Below are 15490 nucleotides of genomic sequence, written 5' to 3'. Positions count from 1 at the left end.
TGTTGGAACTCTTCCTGACCCGTCTGGTTTAAAATTTAACTGCGAAGTGTCGGTCCGTTTTTCGAATTAGAATTTTGCGTTCTCGTTAGTTGAGGAAGGGAGCAATATGTCTCTCATGGAGGGGCGTTGATTTTGCTGATTTTCATGGTCATTTTATTGCGACCATCTACACGTGGTGCTGACCCGTGGTCTTGAATCGACATATTGCTCCGCGGCTCGAACTTGGCGCGTGATTTTTCCGCGATATATTAAGTTACCCGGACGCTTACTCACGTCCAGGTGTTCGCTTCTTCCGTTCCTAATAAATTCTTATTATGTTAAATTGTCTAGGATATAACAGGCCTCACGCCCTACCCCACCCCTGTCATACGATGGTTCGCGTATTTCAATCGTTTGTAAATTTGTACAGTTAGTTATTGTTAGTTTTGTATATACTTTTGTATTTGAATTTACAGTTAAATACATTTAATAAACAAAAAATACATTTTTCACATAGAAGTCCCACGTCTCCTTCCGTCGCGGACATTAGTATTTGGACGCCGACGTTCGATCTCCCGAACTCGATCGCCAAAAAGAATTATAAGTCATAGATATATTCGTAATATTTTTTATTAATATATTTAGATAAGCTCGAACACGGTATGCGGAGATTGCAGCTGTCATCTAACACACGATGTTTATGCAACCACTGATCGAGATGAAGCTTGCCCGGATAATGGCAGTGGTAAGAGATAAACGTACAACAATTATAATTGCCATTAATAAAATATATATTATTTTTAAACTATACAGATACTACAAGTGATCAAGAAATTTTAGAGGCCTCATGTTCTCCAATTTCTGAAACAAATGATGATACGAAATATGCATACTCTTTTTATGAATTACCATACTTTGATGAGATATTTACTTGATTTTTTTATTTTACAGATGTTGGCTCGTTAAGTCACTGTTTCGAGAAGGAAAATGTTTCCAAAAAACTTTACGAGCCTTTCAAACCACGAAAGAAAGGTACGCTACTTATGTAAAAATATTGAAGTTACATATTTTCATTTCAAATGTTTCGTTTTCCAAAAATAAGTTATGTTAGCATGTCTCCAATCAGTATTCCAATTTTTCAGAAAACAGATCGTCATCTTTAAGCCAACAAAAAAACAGCAAAGAACTCCGGCTCAAAAATGTCTCTGGCACTACAGAAAACTACTACCATCATTGCAAGGGGCTGGAAGAACGTGTAATGAGACAAATTGACCTCGCAAAACGAAGTATTCCATATAACATGCAGCATTCATTATAAGAGATATTGAATAAGTTGAATGGAATTGAGGCTTTAAATAAGCAGTCAGAACACTTACACCAATGCAGAGCAATCGTCAATATTCCATTACCCGTGGATACAATGGACGATTTCTATGCTTTAGAGACAGCACTTAAAGAAGGCGAGGAATAGAAGACAACTGCTCTTTTGTAATATTTAAACAGGCTGCAATTAAACATACAAAATAATTATTTTATTTCTTGATGAACTAACATTTACTTTTATTTGTTGCAGCGTACTCTACTTACATCGTTTCAAATGGGAAACAAAATAGAAAAAGCATCTCTTCGTGTAATGTTAACTTCAATTATGAAGAAGAATGTTCAGATCCTGTTCAGTGGGCATGGACGACGTACGGGAGGAGTGGCTAAACTCAATTTTAGTGCAACTAAGATTTCTGACATCGTGAAAGGTGATGTAACAATTTGGAAACATACCGAAATGTTAATATTTATTTAATGTTCGAAATTTAGTCAATACTACATGTTGGAAATTTTACCATGTATAATAAAATGTTTATTTTTTACATTCTCATCAGATACTGCCCCTAACATTATGTGTAACAAAAATGCAGTTATAGAAACTCATTCTGCAATTGTTGCGAGCTTGATCTCTTTTATGAAAGGTGTGATTTTTAATCGATTAAAAAAAAATGAAAATTCTCCGTTAGACCCGTATATTATTTTTAATAATTTTTTATATATGTTCACGCATAACTTTTCCCCGGGTTAACCGATTTACATGATTCTTTATTTTAAAGAGGGTACTTTAAAGGTGGCCCCATATGAGTTTCATTTGATCCTAAAGTCCGAAGATAGGCAACGGAAATCATGAACAATTGACATTAATCGTACTGTAAATTGATTATTTTTGTTTTAACCGGTCTCTTTTATATATAATTCAAATTTCAACACTACAATAAAAGAAGTAAAAAGACTCGAAAAATAAAAACTTTTTAATAAAATAAATCGGCTTAAAAAAGACACTATAAAGTAAAAAATAGTGACGTACCAACTACTTACTTACTGACTACTGTAGAATTCTAAGTACTTTTGACTTGGAAAGCTTAAAATTGGCGCAAAAAAGAAACGAAATGTATCTATGCCTTCAATTTTATATTCTATTATCTTGTTTCTTTTTTTGCGTCAACTTCAAACTTTCCAAGCAAAAAAATCCGGAGAAATCTCCAAGTATTAAGTAGTGTGTAGTGTAACGGGTCAAGTGGCTAACATGAGCCACTGTACGTTAGGACCATTAATTCGGCGCTATTCGAGTATGCGGAGTAAGATTTGCGAGTAAGAGTAGGGAGGCCTCGGGAGAGGGAAGCGCGGCTCGCGAGCGCGGAGCATCGCGAGAGAAGACACTAAGTCTGGGATATCGATCGCATATCGATCAACGACTTTTCTCTCTTGNCTGAGAATTCTAACCGTACTGTGGGAGTGGCTGATCAGCCTAAACAAAATCTATTTTTACTAAATGAGTTTTAATACCGGGTCGCGAACTACTTTGTTCCGCGAATCTATGATTCTTCCCGGAGCTTAGCTCTACGGGGATTAGTACGACTTATTCTATGTCAGCCAGTCGCGAACATTGACTGGTAATTAGGTTTGGTTTGTGGAAAAAGGTGTTCGCGAGTTGGTGCAATACCAAGACCGATGGGATGATGTAGGAGTTTCAATTGTAGGAATACGAGGGGTGAAGGATGCAGGAGTGGCGATTGTGCCAGACCTGTTGGTGGTAAGGATCCTGCAAAAGAATGTACTTGTGGCATTAATTCCTCGATCGTGAATTAACGAGTACGGTTTTCGACACTGATTCAAGAGAGCGTTCGTCTGCCGGGCTTCGCGCTCGCGGTCCGCGGTCCCCTCTCCCAGTGCCTCCCTACTTGTTCGCAAATATTATCGCGCATGTTCGAATAGGGCCGAATTACGAGTCCTAATGTACAGTGGCGCATGTTAACCACCTGACCCGTTACAATATATTTTGTGACGGACTTCAATTTCGGTCCCGTTCAGAGGGATACCTTTGGGTCACAAAAGGGCCTTACGTCCCAATGTCCCTATCCTCTGCCCTGGCTCGCACCCACCCCTGAGCACACACACGCAAATCCGATTCCGGTTGGGCGCCAGGCGTCCTAGGACACCAAAGTTCGGGGGACCTTCGGCCGCCCTTCCCTAGGGCTCAGGCTCTCCCCGCGAGAGCGGAGCCGGAAGGCGAGGGCGAAGGTTTTATCCCCGGCTTCTCCGAGGCCCGCCCTCGGAGAAGACTTTCCCCAAAGATGTTGCTAGTCCTAAGGGCTTCGCGGCCAGGGCGAAGGGCCAGCTAGCTCAGCTGAGTTGACCACCGAAGTGGCCGCGGAGAGGGGCGAGATAAGGGCACTTAACGTCTGTAATTCTAATTGTCCGGAAGGGACCCGATTTCTTTTCGATAACTGAGAGGAAAGGTCTGCCTTGGTAAATAAATAAAATAAGCTGCACAATTAAAGGGGTAAATCACAATCCGATTTATTCACCCGAGAGAGATTTCGATTGCAAAAGAAATAGACAGAAGCGATTTAACAGTGAGCCGAACGGCTAAAACCCGACAGTTATTCGGCGAGAAAGGGAATCCAAAAAGGGCTTTTTGAAAATGGGGTTTCCGGAAGAGAAATTTTACAAATTGCCAAAAGGCATGAACCCGACATAAGTTCGGAAACTTGACGCGCGCGACGCCGGCGCGTCGACAAGAACTTAATTAGTTTACAATAATTTCGCGAAAACCAAAAAGGATTATACAATAAGCAATATTCAAAAAGTAAGAAAGGTAGATAATATGGGAAATAGGGACGCTCGCCACCTATATAAAATAACACATAAGGTGACAGGCGCCGTCGAGGCGCTTTAAATATTAATAACAAAGAGGCTGCCGAAAAAAAGTAAAGTTACATGCAACAATTAAAACGGATCTTCAACGGACTACGCAGGTTCCTGAAAATAGTATATTCGGCCGGGAAGACTGCAGCGGAACTTTAAATTTTGACGAGTCGCGATTTTAAAGGAGATAGCTCGCGCGAGGGGCTTAGAACAATTTCAGAGTAGGAACACTAGTTTCGAGCTCTCCGTAGGAACTTTAAGAAGAAGATAGACTGGGAATAAAATTATTCTAGGCCAGCCAGACTAATATAAAATGACAAGATAATACCAGGGAAACAGGAAATCGAGGGATATTCTTGTACAGTATACGCGAACCGCACTTGTTCTATGTGGAACGCGAAGGGACTTCAAAATATTAATTAATTCAGAAAGAATCTTAAATCGCGATTAATAATCGCGAGAGGAACTAACTTTAACGGAATAAGGAATGATCGGGTTTCCGATCTCTTCTACGAGAATGAGACCGACAAGGTATAGAAGAGGAGGACTTAGGAAATTTTTGTCGAATGGACTATCGCACTTTAAATCGTGCGTGAGACAAGAAGTCAGGACAGTCCCTAGGGACTTAGAATTTTGAGAGTCGTCCTGGAGAAGGAAAGGTATTAACAAGGGATATTGGAAAATATCGTAATATTTCCGAACGGTCTCCGAATAAAGCTTAGACCGGAGGGATAGAACTTTTTAAGAAAAGTACTTCGGTAAGAAACGAAAAGGAGATTATTATTTTTAACCCCTTGGCCTATACGATATATGCCAATTGCGTGTTTTTGCCACGAGTCAGACTCGTGGTTATGGGTCAAAGGGTTAATATAAAAGGAGATTAACGAAAGCCGCTCCGAGATCGGAAAGGAGACAATCAATATTTTCCGAGGAGGCGACAAAGATAGAAAATAATTACAAGAGAGGTCTTCGGTCAAAAATCGTCGCGATTTCGCCGGACAAGGAAATAGAGTTGGAAGAACAGAGGGACATACGTCTTTCGCAACGCGGCGCTCGGTCCGCGCTACGCGATGCGGAAACGGACCGTTCGGCCCCGAGGGATAAGGAAAAGGAAAGGTTCTCGCGCACCGGGTGACACGGACGGCCCTCTGGCCACCTCGTGGCTTCCTGGTTTGCGGCCTCGCGAACTCGAGAAGTTAAGGATTATTTCCTAAAAAAGAGGCTCGGGGAGGAGCTTGCAAGGGACGTGCGGGGTCCGGATCACACGATCCGGGCCGCAAAAGGGAGACTACTCTACTCGCGCGGAGCTCTTTTATTCCTTATTTTTCCCTGAAATAAATTTTCCCGACATATATGTTCCCGAAAACGACTCGCCGCGCGGACGGCCCAATCGGCCAAGTTTCTGGCGAAGGTCCCGATTTCCCCGGGACCCCACACCCAACCCTCGTCCTCCCCGCGATTACCCTGCCTAATATGGCTTAAGGCCTAAGGGATGCAAAAAAAAAATACCGAAACGGTCGGTTCATATTTTCTTCCAGGTACGCCACTGAAGAAAGAGAAAGAGAAGTTAGTCGAATCCGACGTTCCCGATAAAATAATTTAAATGCCCCGTTTCGGCAATAGGTAGGGAAAACGTACTTCGGGTCGACTAATTCCCCTTAATACTAACTATCAAAAATAAGATTACTAAAAGAAGGGGTTCTCGTTCTCTATCCCTTCTACGCTTTCTTGAGTTCGCGTGCCCTGTATACGATAAGGAAAAAAAAACAAAAATTATAAGGGACATCAAATAACATTGGACCAGCGGCCCCACCGCCCCCGACCCCTCCAGTCTCCGCAGCCCGGACCCCTGATTCCTTGTGACTGGTGTAGAAGGGAAAAGAATAGCGCCGTTTTGTGACGGCATTTCCCCCACAGAAATGCCACGTCACAATATATATAAAATCCTGCACGTGCATCGGCTCACGTATCGGACTGAGACCGGGAGGCCCAGGTCACTCAAAAGAACTCATAAAGATGCCATTTTTTTTCTTAAACTCAGATAATCAAGGGCCACTCTGTTTAAGTCCCGCGTCCCGCCGACCCCGAAAAGTAATAAATAAGGCACTACCACCAATGTCGACTAGTCCGCACAGAACTTGCTGAGAGTTGTCCCCACATAATTTCTAATACCATTTTTACCCTTTTCCTTAATCGTAAGTAAGGCGCGGGTGCTTGGTCTAGCACTCCCTTCCTTATACGAATTCCCTTTCCCCTCTCCCCATTTATAAACAAATCAATATCAGTACACCTGCTGATTCCCCCAGAACCTAGAGCTAAACCAAATTATTGTAATCGAATAAGAGGAAAACTAATTGAGTAAATTCTACTGACAAGGAAATATTCCCAAGTGTCCGCCTCCGATCTTATTGAGTTTCATATATGTTGAAGAACACAAAAATCTAAGAGAAACGAGTTTTTTTATATCTGCAATGGACCACATTTAAGGGGTGAAACAACCCCCCAAAGTTTAGCGAAAAATCGGTTTTTTAAATATTTTTCGTAGGAGCAGTGGAGGGATTTCGACGAAACTTTGCATAAACGTATTCTGTATAAGGACGGTGACAACACAATATTGTTCAGCAATGTTGCACCCCCTCAAGGGGGTGAACTACCCTTCAGGTGACATTTTTTTGTAATATCCATTAAACAAGCACTCCTACTTAAGTTCCACTTACGCGATGTGATTGCTCGCAAAAAATTAAGAAATACGTGTTTTTTGCTTTTTGCCAATAAACATTTACACATCGGTTGTAAACAATGAATGTAGGTGGTATTAGGGTATATCCCGACTACCTTTATTGGGTTATATCGTGACCAATTCATCGTACATAAGTCGTGTCAACGTGGTAATTCTTCAAAATGTCATTGATTTTCATAACATGCAATTATTTATAAATAAATTAAAAAATAGTTTCAGAGGCTAAAATTGTTTCGCAACGGATTCGACGATGCAGTCATCACCCGTTTCCAACTAGTAATACAATCTCCGTGGTGAAACGATAAAATTGGATTTTCAATACCACCTACATTCATTGTTTACAACCGATGTTTAAATGTTTATTGGCAAAAAGCAAAAAACACGTATTTCTTAATTTTTTGCGAGCAATCACATCGCGTAAGTGGAACTTAAGTAGGAGTGCTTGTTTAATGGATATTACAAAAAAATGTCACCTGAATGGTAGTTCACCCCCTTGAGGGGGTGCAACATTGCTGAACAATATTGTGTTGTCACCGTCCTTATACAGAATACGTTTATGCAAAGTTTCGTCGAAATCCCTCCACTGCTCCTACAAAAAATATTTAAAAAACCGATTTTTCGCAAAACTTTGGGGGGTTGTTTCACCCCTTAAATGTGGACCATCGCAGATATAAAAAAACACGTGTCTCTTAGATTTTTGTGTTCCTTAACATGTATGAAACTCAATAAGATCGGAGGCGGACACTTGGGAATGTTTCCTTGTGAGTTACCCCATAACTCTTCCCCAAACGTAACAATACCATATAAAGCCGAGTACACATCTGAGCACGAACTCATACTGGATAATTTCTTGGATTTTCATAACAAATTTTTCAATAGCCGAGACCAGAACAAAAATAGTGTGGAGTTCTCGTATTTCGATCGATATACAATTATTGAAGATCTTGATGCTAGAAACGACAGTGTAAGGATAATTGCATAACAATTTAGAATACTCTAGTAATCGAGAAACTCAAATTTAAACAGAATAAAGGCAAAACAAGTATCTTATGAGCTTCTATGTTAAATCGAAGATAACAAGAGATCTCGGAGAAAAAATTTAGTTGGCACTGATATTACAGATGGTACAGAGTGACACTCTGTAATCAACTAGAGCAACAAAAACCATGAATCCAGAGGGTTTCTGGAGTTTCACTTCGATTTCGTTACAATAATGATTGTGCGGAAACGATATATGGAACATGTCATTTGGTACAATACCCGATATAATTCGACACAGCTGTAATTTTAAATACAAACGTCGATAACGTAGGTATCTAACATTTTGTTGCCGACATCGATTAAATTGCTCGACAGGTTTCACTTCATCTTAAGGGTAAATGGTAGTACGCGAAAAAGCTCGAGTTGATCGTGTTGCTACATAACGGCAAGGAGGGGCAACACTCACGACGTAGCACTTATGACGTAATCGCCGTTGCTGTACCGTGCCTTGAATCGGCACCACTATTTTAATTTCGAGCAGTTTTATCCCAGGAACGTCGAGTGTTATAGTCACACGGTGCCGAGCCTCAATAAAAATGGCATACTTCACGTAAAGGAACAAAGACATTGTTAATAAGAAATTCATTAGATAACATATATCTATTGTACTACACAACAAAAGAATTCAACATTTAGAAGCTTTGTGCGTTTTTCGTGATGCGCGTACGTATTGCATCTAATGGGAAATTCTACAAGGGCCCCGATAAATACGGTCCTTAGACCATATGTATCTAGATCTCGCATTGGACCTCCCACTCCCATCTTTTCAGTAAGCAAAATGGCTTTAATTTTGTGGGTGAGTCATTGTCATAGGAATACAGCCAGTACGACTAGTAAAAATTCGTATTTTTACTCATTATTTATATCTTGTCTGACAAATAATTAAAAAATCCAGCTCCAGACGAAAAGTTATATTCTCAGAAGGCTGTGATTTCATCCATTCAAGTTATTCAAAGTACATCCTGTACTAACATTTTTGAGTGCGAAGTTTTCCCGCTTCCAGTTCTCGTAGGTGTGAAAACGCGCACAGAGAAAATGACGTTCCATTCCCCCTTAAGATGATATGAAAGGCACTGAAAAATTTAATCGAGGTCGATAAATTAAAATTTATCTCTACCCTTTTTGGTGGTAACGCCATTTTGAATATTCAAGTAGTAACATAAGCTGACACGCCACGTTACCGACATTTGCATTTATGTTGACGTTTGTTCCACTCTATGTTGAGAATTATACAAAATGAAGCGTTCCATATATCATTTCAGTAAAGTACTGATCAAGAAGTCGATGTAAAACTGTCGAAATCCCGTGAATTCATGATCTTTTATACTGTAATGGACCAATGACGCCATCTGTGACGCTAGCTGCAATTAATTTTTTGCTCCAAAAACTCGTGTTACCCACGGGACAAACTAGCATTTTCTTGCAATCGATCGTGAAAGAATTTTCCATATTTTTCTATCTGATTCTGTAATATTCCATTTCTCTAGTATTGTAAATTATTCCAGCTAGGCCCTGAAACTCTTCATTTTTTATTCTAAGCCTTCAAAAAGCATAAAACAAAAAACGAGCACGGACGTCATGTTGGTTCCAGTCCATAAGTAAATAATATTTTTATAAGAAATGAAATTTCATGAGTTTCAGGACCCTACCTTAGGGCTTCCATATTCACGTGGTAAAATGTGAAACTAATCGGTACATCCATTTCGAAGAATTCTTTCACGAACAATTGGACCTCTCAATATATTAGGAGACCGGAAAGAAATCCATTATCGATTATCTTAGTAGTAAGTATACAAAATAATTGATAAAAGAAAGTAATGACTTCTTTCCGGTCCCCCTAATATATAGGCTGACTTTTTCGTATCACCTTTAGCAAGTGCACATGCATGATAATAGTTTCCGTTTTAGGTTAACATCGAGGAACTTGTTTCGAAGCAAACGGAGTTCAGTGACTGGGGATGTCGTATAACAACTTACGAAGACACGTGGACTCACGCTCGACGTAGGAGACGCATGGCCATACGTTCTAAAGATGCGAAAACATCTGATGAACCACGATCCACCAATACAACCGATCGAGTAGAAATCGAGGACTCCTTGGACCGTAAAACTCCAACTCCCCAAGAAGTCTCTGATCTAGGAACAAATAACAATACTGTCCCAAACTTGCAACTAGATATTAAATGTCCATCCATGTCGAAGAACTCGACCGAAGAACCTTTCCTAATCTGTTGCCTGTTCATAAATGAAATGGATGGTACATCCGATGAGGAGAACTCGAGTGAAAGTGAAAAAAGTGACTTCAAGTTGAGTCTAATCTTCGAAAGTGGTCGTGGTGGCAAGAATGCTCTGCAAACTTTACGTCAGTATCTGATAAATAAACTGAACATTGTAAGATCTAGTTGCAAGAATCCCGAAGTTCCAACGAAAAGGAGCAAAAAAGAGGAAGCCAACGAATGAAGGGACTCCCATGAAGATACACTGGTGAAACATTTGAACCAATGGGGTTGTTACATGACTGCTCGATAAGAATTTCTTATTTCCAACCCTCGTCGAATAGTACACCCCACTCAGCAATGGTCTCACCTTCGAATGAAGATCCACCTACCACAACGAAGTGAATGAGAAGACGGGCAAAGTTAATTTTAAAACTGTTTTATTAAGTAAAAGCCATTGCGGCACTAAATGAATCTTTGATTTTCATACAACGGCCCCATTCTCGGTAAGAAAATGCAACGCATGAGAAAACGGTGCGTCTCGCCACTCCATCAAATTACGTAACAAACGAGTCATGCATTCAACTTTATTCCTTCTCTTTCAAACAGTAATCCTTACCGGCTAGAATTTCATTAACGTACAACTTCTGCTAACAAGTACAGTATATGTAGAGTAACGTATAACATGTAACACGCGGGGCTAGTAAAAAGAATTCTCCGACTCTTATTTTTGGCATTAATGCGGCGCGTCCTCTCCCCCGTGTTAATTCTATGTATAATAACAGGTGACTCGATTTCGCAAAGAGAGGATTCGCGTGGTTTTCCATCCCTCTTACGGTTGGACAACGCGCTTGTCCCCTCCCCGAGCTGCTCCAGAAAATTACACCGAGAGACTACTCGTCTACGAAATGTCACCATTGAACCCAGGCTACGTGAGCCGGCCAAGTGCTACTCCGTAAAAAAAGCTCATGATTTGAATTTGGACGCAATCGCTGTAGTCTCACGAGACGAAAGAAAAATCGAGGCCGACTGAAACGCCATTCTCGGTTTAAGGCGATGTAAAGGTGGCATCAAGGAGGACCCGTTTATGAAACTTATCTCCGAATTGGGTGTACGTAATTGGTTTAAACCTTAAAATGTGAATATAGATGCTATGTGGAAGGTCTTCACGCCCACGAAATTTCAATTTTAAGATAATTTGTTTATATCTATTTTCAAAATTGTTATAAAAAATGAAATTTCGAAGATTTCAGGACCAACCTAAAGGTCTCCTTATTCATATGGTAAAATGTGAAACAAATTGGTACACCCAATTCGGAGAATACTTTCACGAACGACTGACTCAGATGCCACTTTCGCATCCCGTTAAGCCTTGTTTATGCTTCTCTCCTTACCCTATCTTCTTAACCCAGCTTAATCTTAATCGTTCACTGTAAGGAATTTAGGGGGAGTACTTACACTAAAGGTTTAGGTTAAGGTAAGGGAAGAATAGGCTTTGAAGCCTTCACAATTATCTCGCATAAGCCTAAAAATAAGTGAAACGGTAAGTACTGATCAATGAAATCGCAGAAAGTTTAAGATAACGTCCATGTCCGGCAATTTGACTGGCCAATTTTTACTATTATGCGAGGTATCTATAAATGCCTTGCACACACTTCGCACAGAGTGACCATAAGCATAGCCAAACAGTTAAACATATGTCCAATCAGAGATGAGCGGGGAGATGGTTTCCGCCTTTATTTGAAAAGGAGGCACGGTCCACTGGCGCCCTCTAGGTTCTTCGCGCCCCTCTAAGAATTGGAACTGCTTTTAAAGGGGGCGAAATTTTCGCGATCGGTAAAACAATCTATGCGGGTGTGCCGCACATAACAACTTTATTTGGTATATTCGTAGTCTTTTTTTCCAACCTATATTGGCCCTGGTACTAAAAACAAAAAGACGTGAACTTCATCCTGTCGGTACTGTGCCGTATTTGAAATCTGCAGACACGTTTTTCTTTACCGATAGAGAACATTTCGCCCCTTTGAAAGCACTTCCACAGCACTAGTAAGCCGTGCCTCACTTTCAACAACGGCGTGCAACATCTTCCCGCTCATCCTAGCCCAATACACAGGCCCAAAAACGCACAGAATGGTAAGCAAAAGAAGGCAGCTCTACATGGCAGGCGCACGAATACAAAGTTGATATTATCGATGATATATAATAAACAAAATACGTGACTCACATGTGTAATATAAAAATTCCGAGTTTATGGAATTTTTCAACCACTTTATCTTCCGAAAGCCTATTTATCGACTTTACAATACTTGCGATCATCATGTATCTTCAAATTCGTCGGTAGATAAAGTTTTTAAATGGTGCCTCGTGTTGAGCAATTTAATTGGCCAATTCTAAATGCTATGCACATGGGCACTCTTACGCCAGATATGTAAAAAGGCCTTTAACGCTCCCTATGAATACCTCAAATTTAATTTATGCTTCCGTCCTAACCCTAACTTAGCCGTAACTTAACTCTCCATTACCCTCTTGGGTCTTTTTGATCTGCAATATTTTCTGTAGATATTTTGATCATTATTAAACAGCATATTTTAATATTTCAATTTAAAAGCTAGTGGATAATATATATCAGAGATCTTCAAAAGTAGCCCTGAATTTTTGTTAACATTTTTAAAAATGTGAAACGGAAAGAAAATGGGCCCAGACAAAATGTGTCCAAGAGGGCAAGGAAAGCAATAAAAACAATGGCAGTCAATTGTTAGCAGTTAACACGTTGATTGTCACGGTGGTCACCAGTGACCGGCAACCGCCTTGCGATAGTGCACTCGTCTTTTATTTTGGCAGTCAACGTGTTAATTGTTTGTTTCTTTTTAACATTGCAGTTAATTGTTTCCTGGAAAGAATTCATAGGAAGTATTTATGCTAAAAGTTAGGGTCAACTTTATAGTTACGAAGCGCTACTATAATGGCCGCCTTCATTCCTATACATTCAAACCAACGGATAAACATTGTATTAAAAAAAATATTAGCACTACACGAATTTGTATAAGGAGACATGATACTTCCTGTGGTTGGTTAGACAAAAAGTGGCCTCAGAATCGGGACCCACGGACAGGATTGGCCAATTACGGGTTTTTCAAGGTTTTTAACGTATATTGCGTAGATCAAGGCGTTTACCGTAGAAAATCATAAAAAACTAATAAATTACGTTTCCAATATGGTGAATGCCGCAGATGTACAACATACGGCCATCCGCTAGGTTATGAATGTCTTTTAGTACATATGTAAACAGATAAAAATTTTTAAAGAATAATTTGGCACTTGTATTAAAAATTCTTTCAACTTGACGCTGTTTAAGCTCGGATTTCTAACTGGATTGATTATTTTCTATTTAGAAACAGAAGGGCATATACTTCGCGCTCGCGTAGAGAATTAGGGACGGGTTTATACATATCTAACCCTGAGACCATGTATATCTAGACCTTGCATTGGACCTCCCACTCTCAGATTTTCAATAAGCAAAATTCGTTTACCCCTTCCACTGGAAGGTAGTCTACATAAATATATGGTTTAAAATCTGATTGGGTCCGAGTGCCGTCGGCACACGTAGATCATGAGGTATTCGAGTTTACCGCTTCCACTGCTATGCGAGATCTCTATCATATTCATAGTCTATGATCCAACCCTGACCATGGATTTCTTATTTTTGCTGATTTAACAATGCGAGCGATATTTCCGGAAAATATAGGAATTTCGATCCTACGTGACTACATTTCCTATCGATTTAAATTACCTACAACGCTTTAAATTGTGTACAATTAAGGTACACAACGTGTGACGATAGTCCACACATATTCTGCACAATGTGATATTTTTAAAGTGACAAGGACTAACGAACACTCTGGCAGATGAAAATTTTGAATTACAGTTTCAGTGAAACAGCGCTCTCGGCACAAGATCAGCATAAATCCGAAATCTTAGATCCTTAAGTGAGGCCAACTCCAATACACGGCATTGTATCTGCTTGTACTATTTCGTTAATGCTCCGCGGCCGAGCTATCCGTTCAAGCCATAAATGTAAAAATATATGGTCGAAGCCCAAAACCAGAGGGGTGAGTACTCAAGGCCGTGTCCAAATTTGTCAAAAGTTGCATCTAATGTATACTAGCTCCGTACTAACTTCGCCCATTGTTACTTATGCGCATGTGTCAAACATGATAGGAGAAAAGTTCCGACGACGTAACTTTCTCGCAACTTTTTCCGCCATCTTTGAACTCCGACCAATTTCTAATTCGTTGGTACCATCTAAATTTCGTCAATTTTGAAAATATTAATGATCGTTTATTTTCATATGTAATTAGATTTATCGTCTTTTCAAATGAACATGGTACAATATAATAACAGCCATACAGTAGCATTTGATTGACTTCGACGAATATTGTAACTGGGAAAACGATATCTGTCGAGAGTTAACAACGCGCATCCTCAAAAATAATTACACACATTAGGAAAGCGGTGTGATATTAAATTTGTACAATAGAACTCGTAGTCACGGCTTATAGAGCGCTATCCTTATTGAAAAAGGAGTCGAACAGTCCTGTACTACATTTTTCCTACAGTGTATAAATTTCCTGTAATAACTAAGCGACGCACAACCAACCAATCACTTTCCCGAATGGAAGGCATAGAAGGGGGGACGCTGGTGAGGCTGTTACACCACAGACAGCCGAATGCAGCCCTACCGGCGTTCTCTCCGCTATGCGTTCCATTCCGGAACGCGATTCATTGGCTGTGCTTCAATTGGTTAATACAAGAAATTTATGCACTGTAGGAAAAAATAGTGCAGGACTTTTCGACTCCCTTTTCAACAAGCGTTGTATAAACCGTAACTGCGAGTTCTGTTACACCCTGTATATTACTTACTAAACCGAATTCGGACACGACCTAGATAAGGGGAACTACAAAGTAGTATAAGGAGATACGTCATGTATCAAAATCGTCTGCATTTTAGGGTCTAAGGGCTCCAAATCTTTTCCGGTCTAGTACCGAGAGCGCCTCCTCTATGAAATTTTGCATTTAAAATTTATCGTCTGCTGGCATATGTGATAATCTTTATCATGTTAAAAATATAACATTCTGTATATCATGCACGGATTATCGTCTTGTTATGCGTGCCTTAATTGAAAATTTGAAGCATTTTAGGTAATTTACATCGGGAGGGAATGTTTTGGTAACGTAGGATCGGAGAACTATAATTAGTCACAAGGAGCGTTCGCATCGTTAGATCAACGAAAATCTGAGATCCTGGGTCCTGATTTTGGGATCA

General features: G+C 40.1%; 1 protein-coding gene across 1 annotated transcript; it reads left to right on the top strand.

Moving 5' to 3' along the window:
• Nucleotides 1-9859: 9859 nt before the first annotated feature.
• LOC111674010 (U6 small nuclear RNA (adenine-(43)-N(6))-methyltransferase-like) lies at nt 9860-13511 on the top strand (the record flags this gene model as incomplete). Its single annotated transcript, XM_023432675.1, is given in 1 exon segment — nt 9860-13511. A coding segment is annotated over 1 exon segment (552 nt), but the record flags the coding sequence as incomplete, so codon positions are not given.
• Nucleotides 13512-15490: the final 1979 nt, after the last annotated feature.

Source organism: Orussus abietinus, unplaced genomic scaffold, assembly GCF_000612105.2.
Source record: "Orussus abietinus isolate OABI.00-Male unplaced genomic scaffold, Oabi_2.0 scaffold379, whole genome shotgun sequence".
Taxonomy (NCBI): domain Eukaryota; kingdom Metazoa; phylum Arthropoda; class Insecta; order Hymenoptera; family Orussidae; genus Orussus; species Orussus abietinus.
This window is presented reverse-complemented; position numbering and strand designations above follow the sequence as displayed.